Below are 23,484 nucleotides of genomic sequence, written 5' to 3' on the forward strand. Positions count from 1 at the left end.
GTTTCATGAGAGAACAAAGCACATTGATGTTCAGTATCATTTTGTGTGTGATATTATTACTCGCGGTGATATTGTTGTGAGTAAAGTTAGTACTCATGATAATCCTGCATATGATGACTAAGTCACTTCCTATAACCAAGTTTGAGTATTGCTTGGACTTGATTGGTGTTTATTGTTGAAGTATATATACCCCTTTAAGGGTTTTGTGGAAGAGGTGGAGAATTTGTTCGTTGAGAGTTCGTGGTGAAAAACTTGTTTGTTGAGAATTCGTGTCAAGGTGGAGATTGTTAGAGTCGTGTGACCCAAATTTCTATTAAAGAAATAATACGAACCATGCAACACAAGTAGAATTTGTATAGAATTACACCTCCTCTATTTAACTTTGATTAGAATAAAGTTTTTCAACTTTTAAATAAATATAGTCGCAGCTTCTCTTGTATCTTTCGGTTTTCAACATTAGTGAATTTTTTTCTCCTCTGCCCATGATTTTTCCCAAAAAGGTTTCCACGTAAAATATGTATTTTATTTTTCTTTCTTATTTCTTTGCAATCATTCTATATTGTCATTACCGGCATTCAGTTTTACACGAGTCAACTCGAATTAATAATTTGAGTTTTGAGTTAGAATCTAGTTGAATTTTACAATTCGAATATTTCGAATAACAAATTGGTGTAAATACTTTTTTTGACCCTGTCAATTTTGAAAATGAGCAAATTGATTTATCTCTCAACAAAATTTCAAAAATAATTTCAAAATAACGTTCAAAAATTCAAAATATTTATAAAAATATATTTTAAAAATTATAATAATTTTAAAAATTTTAAAGAATATATAAATAAATTTAAAATTTCTAAAATAATAATTTTGAGACCTAAATAAGTTAATTAATTATTTAAATTTATATTATTTTGTTTTGAAAAATTTTCAAACATATATGGTTTCAAATTTATGTGCTCCAACATGAAATTAATTATATTATAACAAGATTTTAATTTAACATGTTTAATTTTTAATTTAACTCGAATAATTTAACTCGATTCGATTCAACTCGAATTTTATTTTACTCAACTCATATTCGAGAAAATTTCAAATCGAGATATGATGATAAAATAAAATTTGTCAACTCAATTAATTCGAAATTTTTTTATTCAATTCGATACTACCTATTGCCTTTCCACCTTTATCATATGCAAAATGGTACCTTACACTACTCATCAAATTGTTAACAAAAGACAAACGAGATATAAAACCAGAACATAGCATTCATTACCGGAAACGACATTGAAAGTGAATGTACACAAATATGATCAAGCACTCCGCAAATTTTGGAAAAATGTTGAAAAACCCAGCTTTTAACTCAGCATTCATACCATAAATTTTCATCAACTTAAATAGGTCAAAGCATAAAGCATCATGTGCTGATGGCAGGGCCAAGAATTTACTGAGGAGTTGGGGGTCGGCTACTCGGAGCACAAACCCTGGAGCCCCACTCCAACAGCTCTTTGCTAGTATCATCCTTGTGAACTATCACTTCAATGAAGCATAAGCAGTCCTTCTTGGCTCCCATTGCCGTCTTTATTGCTTCTACGAGCTCTTCCTCACAAAATACCTGAAACAATATCAAAATTTTTAGTATTATATCAAGCAATTTTATCAATGTCAGGAACTTTATTTAATTCATTCAAGCAATGTACGGGGTTTGAATTTGACTCACCTTGGTTGTCCAGCACTTGGCTTCACCATTATGAATTGCATCAACCAAGGCAGTATAGTTCCATTTCTTGATCACATTGTATGGTCCATCATGAATCTCTACTTCAATGGTGTACCCACGATTGTTTATGAGGAAAATTATGGTCTTCTGCCCACATCGCAGCATTGTGGACACATCTTGTGCGGTCACCTATTGAACCAATCACCACCAACATTATGAAGATGTACCCAAAGCAAGAACATTATGCACATGTGAATCAATTTAGGATAAACTACAAAAATAGCCACTTTTATTTGTCTTAGATTACATTTTAGTCATTTATGTTTGAAATGTTACGTTTTAGTCACTTACGTTATCGTTTTGTTATGAAGTAGTCATTTTACCGTTAAACTCCATTACCTCCTTAACAGCGATCTTACGTGGCAGTCCAAATGGGTTTTAAATGCTAAATTAGATGTTCAATTGCTGGAATGAAAAAATATTTTTAATTAAATAAGTTTTATTTGGACTGCCACGTTGAACATCTAAGCTGGCATTTAAAACCTATTTGGACTGCCACGTAGGACCGCTATTAGAGAGGTAATAAAGCTTAATGGTAGAATGACAATTTCGTAACAAAACGATAATATTAGTGATTAAAACGTAATATTTCAAATATAAATAATTAAAATATAAAAAAAACAACTGTTTTTATAGTTTACACTGTGCATATGTTTTTTCACGCAAAAATATTATAACTACTGGCCAAAATGACAGTACGTACTTGGAAACTACCATCACCAATGCAGGCGATGACACGTTTCTCCGGAACAGCCTGTGCATATCCAAGAGTGGCACCAACTGACCATTTCTCTGGAACAGCCTGTGCATATCCAAGAGTGGCACCAACTGACCACCCAATTGATCCATATTGCATTTGGAATTCATACCTGCGCAATAGTTTTTGAGTTCAATATCAAATTAAAAAACCATCTTTGGATTTTAAATCATAACATAAAAAGCTCCTTCCCTAATACTCACTCACATCCTGCAGGCAACTTCAGCTTCTGGCAGTTAAACCAAGAATCCCCAGTTTCAGCAATCACGGTAGTTTCACCAGAAAGCATCTTCTGTATATGTTGGAACAAAACATTGACTCTCAAAGGCTCTTTAGGTGCTGCCTTCAAAGGTTGTTCCTCAGGAACAAAAATCCTATGGTAATTCTCATAAGCAGTATTATTGTGCTTAAGCCTCTTAGCAAGTTCTCTAAGGAAGTCTTTCATCAAAACACACCCAAATGCAGGCCCATTACCAATGACCACCCGATCAGGCTGCACAATAATCGCCTTCTCTTTCTTAAGAAGCAAAGAGCACCCAACAGAGCTATAATCGTTGTAAATAGGTCCAGCGAATAAGTAAGCATCAGCAGATTCAACGATCTCAGCACAAAATGCAGTACTAACAGCTCCCCAATACGTCCCAATGAAATGAGGATGATGCTCAGGGACAAGCCCTTTACCCGATGGCATTACCGCCACGGCGTAGCCACCAGCATCAGCCAACTAAACAAAAGCCTCGCATGCCTTGGCAACACGTAGCTTTGGTCCACCGACCAAAACGGGTTTCACGGCCTTGTTCAAGAACTCTGCAGCTGCCTCCACCGCCGCCTCTAATCCCATCTTATTTATTACTTAATCTACACCCATTAAGAAAAAAAAAAAAGGAATTACTTGACGTGAAAATTAATCACTGAACAATCTTAAACTTGTAAAGAGAAGGAAAAAGCATACTTCGGAGAGAGCACAAATGGAACGGGCTCGCGGGTAAAAGTGCGATGAGAAATTGCAGCCAAGTTACAGCCGATGCTGATATAAACAGGCTTGCTTTCTTTCAAAGCAGTTGAAATAGCTGTGTCGATCATTTCATGAGCATCCTCCAAGTTATTAATCACAGCCTAGAGAAAACCAAAGACCCCATATTTAGCATCTTCCTGATGAAACTAAAAACAACAGCAATAGTATTTAATAACAGGAGAAAGGAGAGAATATAACCTGATAGCAAGTAACAGTCTGGAAAAATCTGAGCTCTTGACTAAAATAAGGCAAGCCAACAGTGTGTTGAAGAATCCGGTTAGTTCCATAGTCATTGGAGTTGGGTCCACCCACAATGCAGATAAGAGGGAGACTCTCACTGTAAGCACCGGCGATGGCATTCAAAACGCTGACCCACCAACGGCGAATGTGACAACGCAAGCACCAACGCCACGTCATCGAGCGTAACCATCAGCGGCGTACCCAGCGTTGAGCTCGTTACAGCAGCCGATGAGTTTAAGCCCAGGCTCCGCAATCAAATGGTCAAGCAAAGTCAAGTTGAAATCACCGGGAACAGAGAAAACATCGTTCACACCGATCTGAACAAGCCGCTTAGCCAAGTGGCCGCCCAGAGTGGCTTTAGAGCAGTTGACAACGGCGGGGGAAACGGAACCTTGAATGGTGGAAACGGTGCCGTTTGCGGGAGAGCAAACGTCGTTGGAAGCAGGCTTGCAGTTGTCAAGTGATCCAATCTTGGTATCATTTCAAATAAAAAGAAATAGTAAATCTGGCGAAGAAAAATGCAGAGAAAACTTTTTGTTTTGGGCTAAGTCTGGAAGTAAAAAGGGAAATAGTTTGAATGTGAATGTGAGGTGAAGTGGAAAATAGTTGAATTTATAAGGAAAAATGATACAGGGGCGGTGTTTTCTCTGAGAGTGGACCGGGGGGATTTGGTTTCTAGTTTCTATGGAGGCTTTAAATAAATAACTCAAAAAATTTTAAAATTTATGAAAATTATATATCTTAGTATTAGATTATTGAGAAAGTGATCTAGTTTTTACCGTGTAAATCTCCACTTCCCACGATGACACCACCTAACAAATACTCAATTATTGTTTTATAATTACAAAAATAATACGAGGAAAAAAATTCATTTTTTTGTGCCGCCACTTCCTAAGGCAACACTATACTTTTTATGAATGTCAACTAAGTATCGTAAGTAAATTGGTCCCGGTTGTTCAATCAATTGATAACCAGAGTCATTCTTTGATAAATGATCACAATGAGTCAAACTCAATAGAATTTGATCAATCCTTGTTTCTGTCGTTAAGGTAGAGAACTGAACCAAGAATTCTCTTTCTTTATCATCAATTGAATCACTGTTCGCTACCCAGGATCTATTTTCTCATCAATCCAATCACCGCTCACGTTTTTTCTTTTTCTTATCGATGAATAGATCTCTTTACTTGTATGACTTAGATGCCTTGTGTTTCTTGAAAAATGATTCGATTGATGGAATTTGGTATGATACTTATGAGATCGATGATATCGATGAGATTGATATTCAAATATTTCTTCTTAGAACATATTGATTTGACCCCATAAGCGAGACCACCACCCCATTACATGTTGCCGCCAAAAGCAGAACCCTGTATTTCTTTTAGAGAATCTCCTAATTGTTCTAGAGCAACTAGAAAGAGATTCTTTAACTAGAAAGAATTCAGTTTAGATATAGGATACCTATCCAGAAGTTTTCGCAACTCAATCATGTATGATAGAATCATCAAATATTTAACCTTTTCGAACTCTGTCTGTAACTCACCATAGGCTTGGGAAACAAAGAGAAGATGTGTACAAACGAGATATCCGGCAACAAGAAGAAGGAAAAGGATTGAATAGAGGAAATCCTAAACATTTGGCGATCTTGGATATGTCAATATCAATGGTGACTCATTATTTCGATGAATCATTTCTTATAAATTTTTCACCCTGTCGTATTTTCACATGTATTTCCAGAATTAGACGAAAAATATATAAATTGGATTTTAAAATTTTTTTTGCTGCCACCTCTTTTTCCAAAAATGGTCTAATACAGTAAATTTTAAAAATTTTCGGTATTTATGGATAATTTAGTCAATATATAGACTATTAAAATGGTGAAACTACATTTTTAATATCATAAAAATTATAATTTAATTCCAGCCCCTTATAAACAAAATTTTGATTTCGACCCTCCTTTGTATTGTAGTTTGTATTAGGAGTTGGATTGGATTTTACTTGTTTTATTAAAAAAGGGACAAATTAGTCCATACATTAGATCAAAGAGCAAATTGAATTTTTGTTAAAATTTCATCTTTTGACTTGGATTAGAATAAGATTTTTCAACCTTTATATAGGTGTAGTCGCAACTCTTTTTGTATCATTTTATTTTCAGCATTAATGAATTTTTTTCTTCTCTTCCTATGATTTTTTTCCGAAAGAATTTCCATGTAAAATCTTTTTTTTTTCTTTCTTATTGTTTTGAGATCACTTTATATTGCTATTATCCTCGTTGAGTTTTACCCCATATAAAGTAGGTTACGTTATAATGATATGGGTTTCCCAGCCCTAGCGAAAAGCTGGTCAGGTGGGTATAGACTAAGGGCAAAACCCTTTGATGCTTTGGTCCCGTTGAAAGCATCAGCGGCAGCTGCGTCCCTTTGAAGATAGTGAATAAGATAGCGGCGGAGTTCAAGATCAAGAGGGTGCAACAGACCCTCCCAATTCTTCTCACCACTAAGCTCCCCCCCAACAAGATGCTATCGAAGAACTAGCCATTATTATTTATTTTCTCCTCTCTATATTCTAAAACTTTGTTTGTGGGCTTGTAGCTTTGCTGTGCATGCTTTATAAAGACTGGATAACTTCGTTCTCTATTTCATGTCGATTTGATCCTATTCAGGTTATTTTAACTTCAAATAATGTTGCGTACAATTGTTTTCAAATTGGTCTCAGATCCTTTTTATTCGATAAAATCTCACCGGCATAGGAAAAGAAAAACACTAACAAAACCGGGCTACACCGAAAAGCAATACAAACAAAGACCACTGTTGTCTTCAATGAGAAAGCAATGAAACTCTAAACACCCAAAAGCATAACAAACGAAAGCCACTGTTGTGTGCAAATAAAAAAGAGTAAACCCCAAACACTCAAAAGCATTACAAACAAAGACCAGTACTGTCTTCAATGAGAAAGCAATGAAACCCTAGACACCCAAAAGCATAACAAACGAAAGCCACTGTTGTATGCAAATAAAAAAGAGTAAACCCCGAACACTCAAAAGCATTACAAACAAAGACCAGTATTGTCTTCAATGAGAAAGCAATGAAACCCTAAACACCCAAAGGAATAACAAACGAAAACCACTGTTGTCTGCAAACAAAAAGGAGTAAACCCTAAACACCCAAAAGCATTACAAATGTGATTTCTTTTTTATATATTTGCGCATTAAAAAATATAAAAAATTCAGAAATATATAACCTAAAAAATATATAAATTATAAAATTGAAAATTACAATGAAAAGAAAATAGTTGAAATTAATGATATTATTGTAAAAATGTTAAGAAAACTTTATAAAATTAATGATATTAATGATATTATTGCAAAAATATTATTTAAATTTTTTAAGACTTATTAAAATTATAAAAATATTTGAACATATTAAAGATTTATAAAATTATTAAAATTTTAAAAATTGTGAAAATCATTTAAAATTTTAAAAGATTAAAAATGTAAAAATTATTTGAAATTTATAAGAATTTTAAAATTTTAAAATTATAATATATTTTACAATTTTTCTTAAAAATAGAAACTACAAAATGCCAAAATATAATGAAATTACCAAATTATTATGCCGAAATAACCTATAAAACGGATTAGATGATTTGTTTTAAAGGTATGATAAGAGAGATGATTAAGAAGAATATTAAAACAACCTGATCAACCAGAGTTTTTTTTTTCTATAGGCAAGATTCATTATTATTAAAAAGAAAATCTAAACAACAGAGGAAAAGCATACAGACAAAAACAACAGCAACATGAAACCAAACCAACACTACCACAGTCAAAAGCAGACCACACAAAACTAGACCAAAATATAAATTCTTGCTTCCAAAATCATGATTCCATTTCAAGTGACCAAAATATAAAGGTAGTCACCGCTTTTGGTGGATATGGATAAAACGAAATAATTGATTATACTAAAAGGTTATTGTGTTTTTCTTCTTTGTAGGCCTATTTAGGTTTTATAAATCATCCTCCTCTGACGAGGAAAAATTATTTGTTGTGCTTGCATAATCATTGCCAATTGGGGCCCCATTTATGCTTCATCCTTTGACAGCATAACTTTTGTAAACTTGAACCCCAGATCGTATAATCGCCGTCAACTAAGACCTTGAGTTGCAATGCGATTTGGCTTCCTAGGTGATGGCTTCATACTCACATGGCAGATGAAATTTGTAGGCCACTCAGCTCTACAACACCACCGTAAATTCAAACATTCCATAAAAAAAACTATGTCTATCTCAAACACGGATAAAAAATAATTTCCAATCGTAAGAAAAAAAACATTTTTAGACAATTAATTTCTGTAAATTTGTAGGACAAATTTTGCTTTCTCTCTCCAAAAACAATATAGATGAATAAAATTTAAAAAATTAACATACTTTCTTAATTATTTTTTTCAGGATAAATTAACCTAAAATTGTGTTATTATATCATTTTGGTATCATTTGTGTTTTTTTTCTCTCTCAAACGTATGTTTCCTTCGAAGCCCTAGTTCTTCGATTTTCACACTTCAGCTGTGGATCTTACATGGGATGTAATGCCAACAAAAATGTGCACTACACCAAAACAGGCTTTTAGCGGCACTTTTAGCGGCACTTTTAGCGGCGTTTGGATAAAAACGCCACTATAGATTGCACATTAGTGGCGCTTTTAAAAAAATGCCGCTATAAGGCTAGCATTAGCTGCGTTTCTGAAAAAGTGCCGCTATAGATCGAGCGTTAGCGGCGTTTTTCGAAAAATGACGCTATAGTTCGAGCATAAAACTAAGTACAATGCCATCGTTTTATGTTGAGCTTTGGTAGCGTTAGCGGTGCTTTTTTAAAAACGCCGCTATGATAAAGATGTTTCAGCAGTTGCAACATCCACCATCTTAGACTATCGTATAAATATTTCTATCATTTTAACTTTTAACATTATTTTAAGAATAATATGAATTATATTTCATTTATTGATATTTATATTATACATCATTCGTTTAATTTGAAATATTATTTAAATTTGTTTCTTTTGGCTGGTTTCTATGCTACAGAAGGGCTGAAAATGTGAAAATTTTTATAATACAAATCTACCAAAATTAGTGGCGTTTTTTAAAAAAAGGCCGCTAAAGGTCGTGTTATTTAGCGGCGTTTATAAAAAAAGCACCGCTAAAAGTCATGATCTATAGTGGCGTTTGTGGGAAAAGCGCCGCTAAAAGTCATGATCTATAGCTGCGTTTGTGGGAGAAGCGCCGCTAAAAGTCATGATCTATAACGGCGTTTGTTGGAGAAGCGCCGCTAAAAGTCATGATCTATAGCGGCGTTTGTGGGAAAAGCACCGCTAAAAGTCATGATCTATAACGACGTTTATTTCTAAAAACGCTGGGAACATTAGCGACGATGTCAATAGCGGTATTTTTTACAAAAGCGCCGCAAATACTTTTAGCTGCGCTAAAAAGCACCGCGAAAGGCTTAAAAAACGTCGCTAAAAGTCTGTTTTGGTGTAGTAATAGTTACTCATCAATCGTTAAAGCCCATGTTAAAAAGGCTATTAAAAATTAATAGTTGCGGGTTAAATTTAACAGTAAACATTCAATCGATCAAGTTTTTGAGTTGAAGAGCTTAATTAGCTGAAAAAAATTAAAAGGAATTTAATTGAATTTTTTCACAATAATTGGAGAAAGAAATTTAATTATTATTTTTCGCTTGCAATTTTATTGGAAAGCTCGTTTTTTTTTTTACAAATTGGAGAAAGAAAACATCAACATTGTTTAAAACATGATTATTAGGGATGTCAGACTTTGACTATCATTCTCTTACGTGGTTGATAAAAGCTAATATTTTTAATACCTTTTATTATTTTATATGATTTTATGATTATTTTTTTTATTTTTACCCATGTGGTATCCAAATTTCTAATGTCTAATATTACCTTCGCGATTAACTCGTGAAACGAATGTACGACTTGAAGGAAATGAATATTATAATTAATGCTGACTCGTCCTCCTGCGATGAATGCATGCATAGCATTAATTTCATGGCACATACTACTACCAAAAATTCCAAGAATTAACGATGTTCATTGAACAAAAATAATATTATAAAAAAAGGGGGAAAAAAAAAAAGCACTAACTTTATTCATGGAAATATGTAGACAAACACACAGAGTTCAGACAGCACAATCATGTCCGACGCAATGGGGGCTATGCTGATAAGCGACCTTAACGTCCAACTTTGTTTTAATTTGCTATTAGGAGTTAGAACTGTAAGTAGAGGTACTTTGCAGGACAGAGATACAATACTGGTTTTATATGATTGCATTTAAAAGGATGTTATTTATTTGACATGATCGACCGGTCCAATTAAGCACTCGGCGGATCTGGCACATAGGCAGTGTCATTGAACTTCCAGTGCCCATCGTCCGTTTGAACCATGTTTTTGAACAACTCCTGAGTCCACCAGTTATCTGGTATTTTGTATTTGTCCAGTAAGCCATCACTACTTTTGTTTATGACTGCATTATCAAAATCTAGTTCTTCTTCAAGTTTGAAATCTCCATCTTTTTGCATCCCTGCAATTGCATGCTGGTAACCCTCCAAATTGTGAGGATTAATAATTTTCTCTTTCAAGTAGGGTGACTTGGTTGTGTCAATCCCCAACTCTTCTCCCACATGGAAGTATTTTGGTCCAAATGGAACCTTAGGGACAGGATCTTTGGAATTTACGATGCGTAGGATATGGAAGTTCTCAAGTCTATCACAAACTCCTTTGAAGGCTAGGTTTCCAACACGAGGGCTAGCAGCTGGAAAGCAAGTCACCATGAACGCTTTATTCGAGTTGTCTGTTGGCTTGTTGAAACCATTATGAGCTATGTCCATAGCGTTTAGGGTTGCAAGTGCAGCACCTAAACTATGGCCTGTTACAGTTATGCTGACCTCCTCGTTCTGATACTTGTCCACCAGCTCCTTCACCGCTTTACAAGCCTGACGGTCATTAATAACAATTGAACTGTCAATGTGAGTAAAATATATGTTCAATTATTTATGTATATCAAGAATTACCTGTTGCCTGGCGCTCGTTTTAGTGTAAGGGGAATTTGCATTTGAGTTCATATAGGTGTTGTAAAAACCAGTATGAACCTTAACAGAGCCAGTTCCGAACAAATCTTTAGCTGATGTTCGAAAAACATTAGCATCGCTAACCCACTCAGATATTGTTATGGTTCCTCTCCATGAAACAAGAATATCCCTCCTTCCAAGAACAACTTTTCCTTCATCTGTGGCCACCGCCACATAACCAAAATATGCAACTTCATCATCGCTCGGAGCAGCGTATATGAAGTTGGTCACTTTATAACGGTATGGGTTACCCTTTTCAAGACCAACCCTAGCGAAATACTCGTCAGGTGGGTATAGGCTAAGAGCATAACCCTTTGAAGCCTTGGTCCCATTGAAAGCATCACCAGCAGCTCCAGCCCTTTGGAGATAGTGAATGAGATAGCGGCGAAATTCAAGATCAAGAGGGTCCAGTAAACCCTCCCAGTTGTTTTCACCACTAAGTTCTCTCCAACGAGATGCTATTGCAGAACTTGCCATAATGATTTTATCTCTTTTAGCTTTATAAATTCTAAAGTTTCTTGGTGAGGATGCGACTCGTAGCTTTGTTGAGCTTGCTTTATATAGACAGGGAAAGTTACTCCTTAGCGAGTTCGCAAAGGGCCTACTTGTAGCATGCAAAACAATCAGCGTACAATGACCGCCAACGCTGCGGGTTCTCCCTATTAATAGATAGGAAGTCAAAGGGTTAGTACTGTGACTAAGACATGCTCGGACAACATTATCACACCACGTTTGAAAGAGCATTTTAAATGTTTTTCATTTCCTTTTCTAGAAATTTGAATTCTGATAATCCTATAAGTAAACAATCCTTGGCCACAAGAATAATCAAGAGAATTATTTATTTATTAATTTTATTTCTGGAATGCACGGATCAATTTCAACCATTAGATTTGTTTTAAAAGTTAAGATCTAAAATTTAAAATTTATTGTTATAGACGTTTAAAATTTAACATTTAAAGTTCAAGGTTTAAGTTTAGGTTTTAACATTAGATTTTAAGATTTATAGTTTAAGATTTAAGTTTTAGAGTTTTAAGTTGAGATTTTTAATTAAGGTTTAAGATTTAATGTTTAGGGTATTATGATGTAGGGTTTGTGATTATATAATTTTGGTATTTAGGGTTTAAAATTTAGTAATACATTTGATTTTGTTTTTAATTAGACATATTATAAATAAATATTAAATATACATCAACAATCCACGTCATTCTCATTTTGTTTTGTACGGTAGAAAAGAGAAGGTACAACCTTATCCACTCCAGTTATCACTACGACAAATAGCTTATTTGTCATATTTGTAAGTTGACAATTTTTTAAACAAAATATTTGGCTATAATCAATGTTGATATTGTGGAAGTATTCAAGCCTATTAATGAGAATTAATTTATTTGGAGTAACACATCTTAAAGATTGGATGAGCTCACATTGGATTGTACAAAACAAATCCCTTGGATCAAGGATGTTGGATCGAGACAAACTTGGAAGACTTATCTCCAACACTTCAATTTACATTGGTCTCTAAAATTATATTGTATATTGTTATTTTAGATGTTGTTTAATATGGAATTGAATGTAATTGCTCTCTACTATGTTAGCAAGTCTCAAATTTTTATATAATGAGAGACTTGTACAGATTTTGTAACGAAACTAAGAAAGCACTTATTTAGTCATCAGGGAACATTTTTGTGAGAGTGCGTTTGAGAGAGTAAAACCTTTTGTTGTTTGGTTTTATAGCCTGAGTTCTCATGGAGAGAACTTAGAGGTGAGAGATCTAGTATTTAGATACAAATGTGAGGTTGCTATACTGGAGTGTGATAGGACTTAAATCACTTGTTGTATTGGGATTAAAGATAATAGATTCTTCTTACTAAGCTAGACTCCGTAGATATAAGAAAATTGAACTGCACAAACAATTCATTGTCTCTTATTTTTATTCTATTTTACGTAGTTCCATCTGAAGTGCCCACTTCTGCTGTCCCTTCCATTCATACTTTGTTTTACTTAACAAGCTAACAACTATCCAAATCTTCAATTGGTATCAAAGTGTCCCACTTAACACATTTAGTGATGATCCCTAATGTTGTTATTACTAAGTTATTGAAGGACCATTAGTTGCATGTCCTCCAACGTTGGATGGTTCCAACTATGCCTATTGGAAGGCAAAAAAGAAAGCTTTCATCACAATAATGGATGAGAAAGCTTAAGAAGTTATTGTTACTGGTTGGAGACCCCCTACAACCACTACAAAGGCCGAAAGTGTTCCAAAAGTTGAGCATTATTATGGTTCCTCCCCATGAAACAAGAATATCCCTCACTTCCAGAGCAGTTTTCCCTTCATCTGTGGCCACCGCCACATATCCTAAACACACCACTTCATCAACACTTGTAGCAGCATATATAAAGTTGGTCACTCTATAATGGTATAGGCTTCCATTTTCAAGACCAACCCTAGAAAAAAACTGGTTAGGTGGGTATAGGCTTAATCTTTTGATGTCTTGGTAAGGTTGATAGCATCATTAGCAGCTTTAAGCGTTAGTTTAATAATACTTTTAAAAAGCACTTTTAGAACAAAAAATGCTTTTAAGATAAAAATATTTTTAAACAAGACTCTTCTAAGAGAAAAAAATACTTTTCAAAAACAAAAAATTGACCCAAATGCCTTTTTTTCAAAAAGCAAAAAAGTTTAGCTTTTCTCAAAAGCGCTTTTTATCTAAAAAAAATTCTTCTTTTTCGCTTCATTTGATCTGTTCTGTGGTAAAAAAATAAACAGAACAACGTTCAAAAGTTTAACATTACAACATTCCAAAAGAAAACACATTCAGTCACTAACAGGCCTACGTTTACACCAAATCAATAGCTGACCACCAGGCTTTAAAATTTTCCTCACGATTTATACCTGCAATCGCCAAGGAAGATGTCATTTCATTTCCATTCCTTTCTACCATAAAAAGCAACAACATTTCCTACCTTTTCAATGTCTCTTTCAATATCTGCGAAAGTTGCTTGAAGAGACCATGGTCTCATAGACTTATTGCACACCAATTAAACACCACTATTGAACCAAGTTCTAAAAATAGAGAATCATTTAGCTTCCATTTCATAGCTAAAAATACTTCCAATGCAACCATCACCGTGCCAATCTCTGCCAAATCAGTATCATTTGCTGCAATAGAACCTGAAAATAAAGCTATTGCGACTCCCTCCTTATGTCTCAAGACATCTCCACAACCTGATCTATCCTCGTTTGCAATCCCAAAAACATTAAACTTTAAACATCCATGCTAAGGAGGGCGCCATATCAATGCAGCTGGTTTGGGTTTAATTAAATCAATCCTGCACCTATTCAGACATATCCACTAAAAGTTCTCTTGCAACATTAGCTCATCATAAATAGATCTAATCCATAGCAATGCCCTCATCTTTGATTGAAAAATCAAATTTTACATAGTCACCATCCTTTCAAATTTTCCATAGTTCTTAGAAGCATTGCTAAACTAAGCATAACTCTTTGAAGATCAAGATCTAGATATGATTATTTATCTATTCTCACTATAATCTAAACTCTGTTTGTGAGGATGCGATGCGACTCGTAGCTTTGCCATGCATGCTTTATTATAGACGGGATAACTTCGTCTTGTAGTAAATTAAATAATGGAGCAAGCCACATTTCCAGCATTAGAAATATGAGCCACAATGTCATTTTTTTTATCATTAATTTATAATTATAATTAAAAGAATTCTATTATATAAGTAAACATTTTATGTTTACGATGATGCTATGACATTACTTAAGGACACCGAAAATTAATGAAAGAAAGACTGTTTTTAGCAGAAGTTGTTCCTCTAATTAATGAATAATGACAAGCTGACAACTGACAGAAGACACAAAAGGATAGGATCTGAGCATATGTTTAAAGTAACTCTTAAACTAAACTTTAATCTACTTAGCGACTTCAATGACAGAAGACACAAATGGTTGACGGTAGCCTATAAGCTTAAAAACACAAGAGAGAACAAAGAGCCATAAACCCTAGCCTTACCCTATGAAACCCAGAGCTTACTAAGAATATCAGTTCATAGGAATAAATAATTAAAGTAAGGAATCATGGTCACCAACATCGGTATGCATGCCTCGGGTCTAGGAGAGTATTTCGCAACAGATGAAGCCCCGAAACCACTATCAACTTATGAAAAGAAAGATGAGATCCCTAGTCAAACCATCACTCCCAGCCAAATCCATCAACAAATAACAAAATAAAAATAAAAGCCAACTCATAAAATTATCAAAACCCCAATATTTTGCTACCATACATCAATATATCATTCTACACACAAATTGAGTCGAATAATGACAAAAAAAATATTTTGCTATTATTAAACTTGAAAGTTAAAATTTTCTTGAATAAAAAGTAATATTTTTTATTTTTTAAAAATAAAGCTTCAAATCAATCGTCAAATCAATTGTTTAAGGGTCAATTAATTTTTGAGAATTTTGAAGAACAATCATAAAGTTCTTCGAGAACAATCTTTTATTGAAATTTTCTCTTCAAGTTTGATTGTGATAACATTTTTTTCTTGAAGGGGGTGCTAGAGGAATTTCAAGCAAAACATCACGTTACCACTAATAGTATTTTGTTAGGTGTTCATGAATTAGATGATTCGCCTTTCACCGAAATAGAATTTATATTTTTCAATTCATGCTCACATAATTCCATCAGATTTATTGTTTATAAATAATAAAATATAAAAACTAGTTTTATATTAATATTTATTTTTTATAAAATAATAAAATATTTTATATTAAATGGTGGTTTTAAATTCATTAAATTCTCTTATTTTCAAATTTTAATGCATAAACATATCATTACATGTATAATCTTGAATTAACTTGTTATTTTTACATATTATTCACACAAAAATTAATTATGGATTTAACTATTATCGTTTGTATCAAGATTTAAATTTCAAAATTTAAAAGTGTAAAACAAAGAATAATTTAATTGGAGAACATAAATAAGATTAATAGAAAATTTTAACTACTACTATTGTTTAGATCAATACTAAAATTTTAAAATTAGAAATTTGTAGAGACTAAAATTGACCACTTCAACATTTTATGTTTACTAGTATTGTTCACAGTATTGACTCTCACGACATTAGACACCTAGTGCAATAAAAAAAAAACATACAGAGAAAAATTCATCTTTCAACCCCATTGAACCCCATGTCATCAAGCATAACCAAGGGTAAAGCATTTAAAAATAATCATCATCTTGACCTTCATGATCCATCAATTTCCAAGACCCATCTTCTTTTTGGACCATACCTTTGTTTTTCCGAACCCTCCAAGACACTGGCACCATGTATTCATCTTTTAACCCATCGAGTGATTTGTTCACAAGGGCTATATCACGATTAACAACCAAACTAAACCCTCCTTCACTACCTTGTGTGCCAGCCACCCCATGTAAATAACCTTCCAAATTATGCCAACTTGATAAGTTCCCAGGACTCTTCACGTACTTTGATTTACGGGTGTCGATACCCAATTCTTCTCCCACATCCGAATACCCTATCAAAGGATAGTTTGGGACGACATCTAAGGCGTTTCTTACGCGTAAAGCTCGAAGGTCTTTGAAACCTGTAAATGCCTTTTTGAAGTCTGAGTCGCCAACTCGGGGACTAGCGAATAAAAAGGCTGTAACAAGAGCGGCCTTGCTCGACTGGTTTTGGTGCTTGTTATATCCATTGGCAACTATGTCGATGGCATTCAAAGTTGCAAGGGCTGCACCTAAACTGTGGCCGGTGATTGTGATGCTTATTTCCTCGTTCTTGAATTGGTCTATTAGTCTCCTGACCTCGTTAAGAACCTATAAAGAATCAGTACAAGGACAAGAACCATTTTTATTTTTATTTATAATAGATTATGCTACTTGTACCATTTTAAGTCAACTTGTGTTAGGTAGTTATGAACTTGAGTGGAATCAAGCATATGATTTCAATATCATACATAATTTATAAATAAAAAAAGAGTTTAATATGAATGTTTTTCAGCGATTAGGAGATTGAGTTATTCATCTTCTAGCATTTGTTGAGAGGACGTAGACTTCGTTGGAAAAAGCTTATAAAGTGTTACCTATTAGGAGTTGATAGACTCTCGACGAGTCAATATTGTTTAGATGAAGGTTTTGTCTCCTAACTTTTTAAGTGGTCAAGTACTTAAAGAGACGATAGGTTCATAAAGTGGGAGCACATTGTTTGGTGCCCGATAATACGAACCATGCACGTTGCACATGGTCATTTATTAAGAAAATTTCACTCTATAAACACACCACCAGACAAACCCTCGCCAAAAAAATAATATGAACTTATTAAAAATCTGTTAACTCTCAATAGACGCCACTTTGCAAACTTTTTCGAATGAAATCAAATTCCCTCAACATCATTAACTTACTATTGGTTAAAGGAATTTTCTTTTTGGAATGAGATTTTTGTTGATAAACAATAAATTAAAGAATCTCTCACCTGGTCCCGGGCACTGCTTTTGTTATAGGGCGAACGTGGGTCATCCGAGGTGTAAATCGAGTACCAACCCTCATGCACCTTAACATCACTTCGTTGATCACCCAATATTTTCCCAGGTGAAACCATGTTAAACTCAAAATCATCGATCCATTCCAAGGTCTGCACCGTTCCTCTCCAAGCAATCACAATGTCCCTCCTTCCCAACATTGCTTTCCCTTCATCCGTAGCCACCGCAACGTACCCGATCCAATTTGATTCTTTATTCCAAGCTTCCCTCGATATCGGCTTCACGATAAACGCTTCAGGGACTTGAATCTGTGATGTCGCGTACAAGAATTTCGTCACCTGGTACCTATAAGGATTGCCTTTCTCCAAATTCACATTAGAAAAGAAATCTTTCTTGCCATACAAGCTACTCCCAGCAAATTTCGATGCCTTCTCGGTGTTGAAAGCATCATAGGCAGCTTGAGCCATTTCTCCATAGTGAATAATGTAACGCCGGAGATCAATGTCTAAAGGGTCCAAAAGCTCTCCCCAATTCTTTTGGCCACTTAGATCCTTCCATTTTTTTGCTATACTGCTGCGCATTACCTTGTTTTTCTTACCGAACCACTTCCTAGAAATGCATCGTGTTCCCATACCTTTCAAGGATGCTTCATGTTGTTGTTCATCGATTATTTATAGCACCAAAACTTGACTTGCACCAACATTAACTACTCAAGTTCTATTATGCAAGCAATGTAATTTTATTGCCCATAAAAAAAAAATCTATCAGTGGTTAGATTTTTCACTTACCAAACAAAATAAGTTTGTAAAGTTTAACATGCTAATTTACCGATATAAGTTGAATCATATTCTTTTACATTTTTTGTCAATTTAATTCTCTTCTTTTTTTTTGAGCTAAACCACTTTTTTAGTGATGTTGGTTGGCAACATGCATAGCGGTTCATATATATATATATATAATGTTGATATGATACATTTTGTCTTATATGATATGCTAGCAAATAATATATTAAAAAATAACACGAAGTACACATGGATTGCTATATAGGTTATCATGTTTAAAAATTTAACATTTTAATTTGTGTCTTTATTAAAAACCAACAAATAGACTTTTTTTGAAAATTAATAGTTAAATCTAATTCCTTTTAAAAATTAAAAGCAAAATTTAATTAAAATAAATAAAATTAAATTGATAAAAGATATCTAAAACTAAATTCATCATTATATATATGTTGATTATCTTTATTTTTCTTAAGGTGACGTGCAATTAATTGCACTATACAGGAACTTAGACTACGATGTTTCAAGTGACAGCTCGAAAAGGAAAATACAACCAATCTTCCACATATACTATTATCATATAATACCATATTAGAGACTTATACGGCTTGTTTTATATGTCAAAATCATTACATGAAAAACCAAACACATTAACTTCTCTCCTGGGAATTTTCTGGCTACTTCATTTGTCTTAATATAAGCCCAAGTAATTTAAAAGCATGTAGATGTACGGTATGTTTCTTTCACGTATAAATTTCAGAAATTAATAAATCTTCTGGTATTAGTGTTGAGTATCGCACTAGGTATATTACGCGTTCAAAAAAATTATAATTTAATTCCGACGAGATTCCTCCAGCTTCATGGATTATAAAAGAAAAATCTTCAAACTAATATTCTTGGCTTTGAAGGGCATTTACCTGTTTTTGGACAAGGAAATTCATGTTACCTCCCACCGAAAGTTGGGAGAAAATCAGAATGCTTTGGAATATATGTATCAATAGACAAACATTTGGTAGAAGCTTGAATTAGGTTTTAGCAGATGAAAATCTTAAAATAGAGTGACTTTGCTTTGAAGTTAGCAAAAGAGAGAATATATGGCAGGAGATTAAGAGATGCTTGCAGAAGGAAGAAGGCAAGTGTCGGGACTTAATCACATAGATAGATACTTTGCTGAGTCTTTCAGTTTTGGTGAAGTCTCTCTCTGGAGCCAATTTTAGAAATATTTATTACCTTTGAATTTAAGGATACCTTGGCTAAAACTATCTTCTTTTTCTTTATTTGGCTAAAAATATGTTGTTTTTGGTTATATTTGATATATACGTAATAAAATTCTAAAATATAAATTGACTTGTTTGTGTAGAAATAAAGAGGGAAGTCAGGAATATCAAATTATTTAAATTTCACCAAAAAGTGGTTTTTTCCAAATTTCTCCTAAACTTTCTTATTTAATTCACATATAAAATAAATAAAAATTAAACCAAAAAGATCATTTTATTACCTTCATATATTTTTTATATTAAAATACTATTGAGATATATATACTTACAAAAATAATGATACTTACATTGCTTCGCATAGCTGTAGGCAGTGAAGTGAGAGATGGAAGCGGTGGCTGGCTACTGGGATGGCAGCTGCTCGGCTTTTCAAGGGGAGGCGTGGGTGTTGCTAGATGGCCTTACCATGGCATGATCAGTCCCAATAATTATATTCTTTAAATATAAAAAATATTGTCTACAAACGTGGCAAGCAGCCAAGCACTAGTTTGGATCCTTCGGTCTAGTGCTTCACCACGTCCAAGGGTCAAGTAGCTCGGTAGGTTTGAACTAATTAGGTCAATAAAAATTTTTGAGTTGGTCGGATCGAAATTTAATTTAAATGATAAAAATGTTTTTAAAGTTTAAATTTAATTAAAAAGTATGTAACATATCAGTTAAAAATACAATTTTTAGTATTTTATTATTTTTTGAATAGTGGAATGGACATTTTAGGTAGGTTAAATTAGTCCAAAAACGAGTTTGGGTATGAATTTTTTTTGAATCCAACATTGGCCCGACCTATAGATACCTCTATTCAGCACTACTTTGTAATTAAAAATTGTATTTATCTGAATAAAATATATAATCGCAAATACAATAATTTTTAAATAATAAATTTTAAAATATCTTAATTTTTATTATTCAAAAGAAAAGTACGATGTTGTTTGATAAATTGAATGATCAAGTATAAAAAAATTACGTGTTGTTTGATTTAATATAACTTTAAAAATTTAAAGGTAAATTATTTAAAGAATAATGTTAATAAAATAAAATAAAAAGAATTGAAACAATTCTACATTAAGAGTATGTTTGAGAAATCATTAAAATTTTTATTTTTATGTATTTTTAATGTGTTTGATAATCATATTAACTTTTTACTTGATATAAATTTTTCGACAAAAAAACATTGAATATGATAAGTAAGTAGATAGCTTTTATCACTTAATGTTGAAAATATTATGTTGATTTTATTTTTAAAATCTTATTTCTGAAATAAATTATTTTCTCATTTTATCAAGAATTAAATAAAATCAAATTTTATTTTTAAGTTTTATCTAAAACTATTCAAAATAAAATAAATAATACCATATTAATAATATTAAAATTGTGAAACAATGAATTTTCAAAATCAAAATAATTATATTCAGTGCTTAATTTTTATAAATATATTAAATAAATTTATAATACAAATTCAATACTTATAAAATTCAATATTTAAATTTTTTTAGTTTATCAAGTGATAGGTAATTCATTATTTACTTATCAAATTTTTATCGAAAACTTCTATTGTTTTTTAATGATAGATTATTAAGTATGCTTAAATGACCGAGAAATTATTTTATGGATTTTTCTCACCACATTATTTATGGTCTCTTTTCAATTATTTAATGATATTTTAATAATTTTTTTCATGTAACACATAATTTTGGTAATTTTTTTACTCATAACCTGAACCTTGAAGTCCTAACCTTGAACTTTGAACCTCAAACGGTGACCGAGGTTTAAAGTTTGGGATCAGGATTTAAGGTTCGAGGTTCAAGATTTAAAAATTACCAAAATTATGTGTCAATGATATGGAAAAAAAATTACTGAAATGTTATTAAATAACTGGAAAGGAGCAATAACTAATGTGATGAGAAAGATTCATAAAACAATTTATCGATCATGATAGATTATTATTTTTTAATATGGAATATCAAATAAGGCTTAAGTCTAAAAGATTACTTGATTGAATCAAATCTATCAATGGGCTGGCTTGGTCTTATGGGATTTATAAGTGGGGTATAACGTTCTATCGATCATGATTTGGGCCTTGAGACCACATCACAAAACGTTAATTTTAAGACAGTGATGACATTATCCAAATAATTTCAGCCCAACTGCATCCTCTTCTAATTTATTTTTTTTCTTTATAACTAACCTATAATTTATGTCTATTTTATACTTATATATGTTACGACAAAAATAAAATTCCACAACATTAATGAAATTTACAATTAAAGTGTCTTATTTGAATTTCTAGAACTTTTAATAGGTCGGGTTACTCGTATAACCTCTTATGTAAACATTAAAATAATGTTAAAATGATTATATAAAAATTTCAATAAATAAAAATATATAAAATATTAAATATTAAAATAATAAAATATAAATATTTTTAAAAATTTTAAAAAATATGGGGGGATTAAAATGAGATTAAGTTAATTTTTTTGCAAATATGAATAAATTTAGATAAAATTTTAAACTCACATTTTAAACCGGATCAAATTTGAATAAACATAAAATATATTAATATTATATTTAAACTCAACTTAAATATATAGATATAGAAATCGCAATCATTAAAAAGAAAAACTATTATCCTACGTTTCCTTTTTCACATATCTCTTACTATTTTTCCCATTAAAGAATCCCAATGTTTTCAGTTTACATCTAAATCAAAAGCCAAGTAATGGAGCACCAACTACCTATTTTCTCACCAGTATTAGGTGCGAGAGTAAGATTTTGTCCATTACTTTGTTTTTTGTTTTGTTCTTTTATTTATAAAGTAAAAAGCGATTTTATTGGTCAAAAAAGTTAGTGGTGTTACAAACTACAATAATAATAATACAGCACATTAAACATGGTTTGTTTCCATTGTTTTAATGGTTTAATAATCGGTTAGATTAATATTCGAATCAATTATTATTAATTAAATTAATCGAAATGTAAAAATTTTAACCGTTGATTAAGCTGAAGTTTTTGTTTAAATATATTAATCGAACTGAAATATTTTGATTAATTCGATCGGTTAATCGAAATTTATATATTTTATCTTTTGTTTAAAATAAATACAAAACATATAAAAAATACATTGCTAATGTTAATTTTTTAATTTAATAGTTAAAAAACTTTAAATGGAGGTGAAAACAATAAATAATACATTAGTTAGAAACATTACATAAAATTTGAAAGTTAACAACCAAATACTACATAAGTCTTAAAAACAACAAATATTTCGATTAATTGGTTAATTCGATTAACCGATAACTAAATTTTAAAAAAAATTATCACATAAAAATAGAATGGATAAGAGATAAAAAAAAAAAAAGAGTACAAAATTAATAATACTAAAAAGTTTAAGAGATGTATGATGGTGATAAATAGACCTGTCCATGGGCCGGGTTTGGGCCGGGCCCACAAAAATTTTTATCCCGTTTACTAGGCCCAGGCCCGGCCCAAAGAAAAAATATGGGGCCCGAGCCCGGCCCGGCCCGTTTTTAATTAAAATTAAAATTATTTTTTTAATAAAATTAAAACTAATTGTTCTTAAAATTAATTGTTAGTAAAATTATCAAATTATTAATTGTTAATTGTTGTAATAAAATCTAACATTTGATTAGTAAATTTATCAAATTATTAATTGTATTAATTGTTGTAATAAAATCTAACATTTGATTAGTAAATTTATCAAATCATTAATTGTATTAATTGTATTAATTGTTGTAACAAAATCTAACATTTGATTAGTAAAACAAACTTGATGTTTTATTATTATTATTTTGTAACACTAGTCAAGGAAATGAAAGTAAATAAACTTAAAATAAAAAACTATTATATTTTAAAAATAAAAAATATATTTAATATTTTTTGGTTGGGCAGGCCGGGCCAAAAATCTTGTTCGAGGTCTGCCCATTTTTAAACGGGCCTAAAATTTTGTCCAATCCTATATTTCGGGC

At 32.2% G+C, this 23,484-nt stretch overlaps 2 protein-coding genes and 1 pseudogene across 2 annotated transcripts; all 3 read right to left on the minus strand.

The window, feature by feature from the left end:
- Positions 1-1,256: 1,256 nt before the first annotated feature.
- Positions 1,257-4,268, minus strand: LOC105775131 (pyruvate decarboxylase 2-like; annotated as a pseudogene).
- A 5,651-nt stretch (positions 4,269-9,919) lies between these two features.
- Positions 9,920-11,470, minus strand: LOC105778548 (phospholipase A1-IIbeta). The gene is made up of 2 exons (XM_012602270.2): positions 10,866-11,470; positions 9,920-10,787 (listed from the first exon to the last, which is right to left on the minus strand). Exons 1-2 carry the CDS (start codon positions 11,397-11,399, stop codon positions 10,167-10,169), a joined length of 1,155 nt encoding a protein of 384 aa, XP_012457724.1. The 5' UTR covers positions 11,400-11,470; the 3' UTR covers positions 9,920-10,166.
- Positions 11,471-15,938: 4,468 nt separating this feature from the next.
- LOC105778594 (phospholipase A1-IIgamma) lies at positions 15,939-18,082 on the minus strand. Its single transcript, XM_012602315.2, has 2 exons — positions 17,445-18,082; positions 15,939-16,789 (listed from the first exon to the last, which is right to left on the minus strand). Exons 1-2 carry the CDS (start codon positions 18,030-18,032, stop codon positions 16,175-16,177), a joined length of 1,203 nt encoding a protein of 400 aa, XP_012457769.2. The 5' UTR covers positions 18,033-18,082; the 3' UTR covers positions 15,939-16,174.
- Positions 18,083-23,484: the final 5,402 nt, after the last annotated feature.

The sequence above is a fragment of the Gossypium raimondii genome, chromosome 10, assembly GCF_025698545.1.
Source record: "Gossypium raimondii isolate GPD5lz chromosome 10, ASM2569854v1, whole genome shotgun sequence".
Taxonomy (NCBI): domain Eukaryota; kingdom Viridiplantae; phylum Streptophyta; class Magnoliopsida; order Malvales; family Malvaceae; genus Gossypium; species Gossypium raimondii.

What these genes read in the sequence shown, in the direction of transcription:
- LOC105778548 (XM_012602270.2), bottom strand. Translation starts at nt 11,399, where the DNA reads ATGGCAAGTTCTGCAATAGCATCTCGTTGGAGAGAACTTAGTGGTGAA. An exon ending in AAACGAGCGCCAGGCAACAG is followed by an intron (nt 10,788 to 10,865) that starts GTAATTCTTGAT and finishes AATGACCGTCAG; the next exon opens with GCTTGTAAAGCGGTGAAGGA.
- LOC105778594 (XM_012602315.2), bottom strand. Translation starts at nt 18,032, where the DNA reads ATGCGCAGCAGTATAGCAAAAAAATGGAAGGATCTAAGTGGCCAAAAG. An exon ending in AAAGCAGTGCCCGGGACCAG is followed by an intron (nt 16,790 to 17,444) that starts GTGAGAGATTCT and finishes GATTCTTTATAG; the next exon opens with GTTCTTAACGAGGTCAGGAG.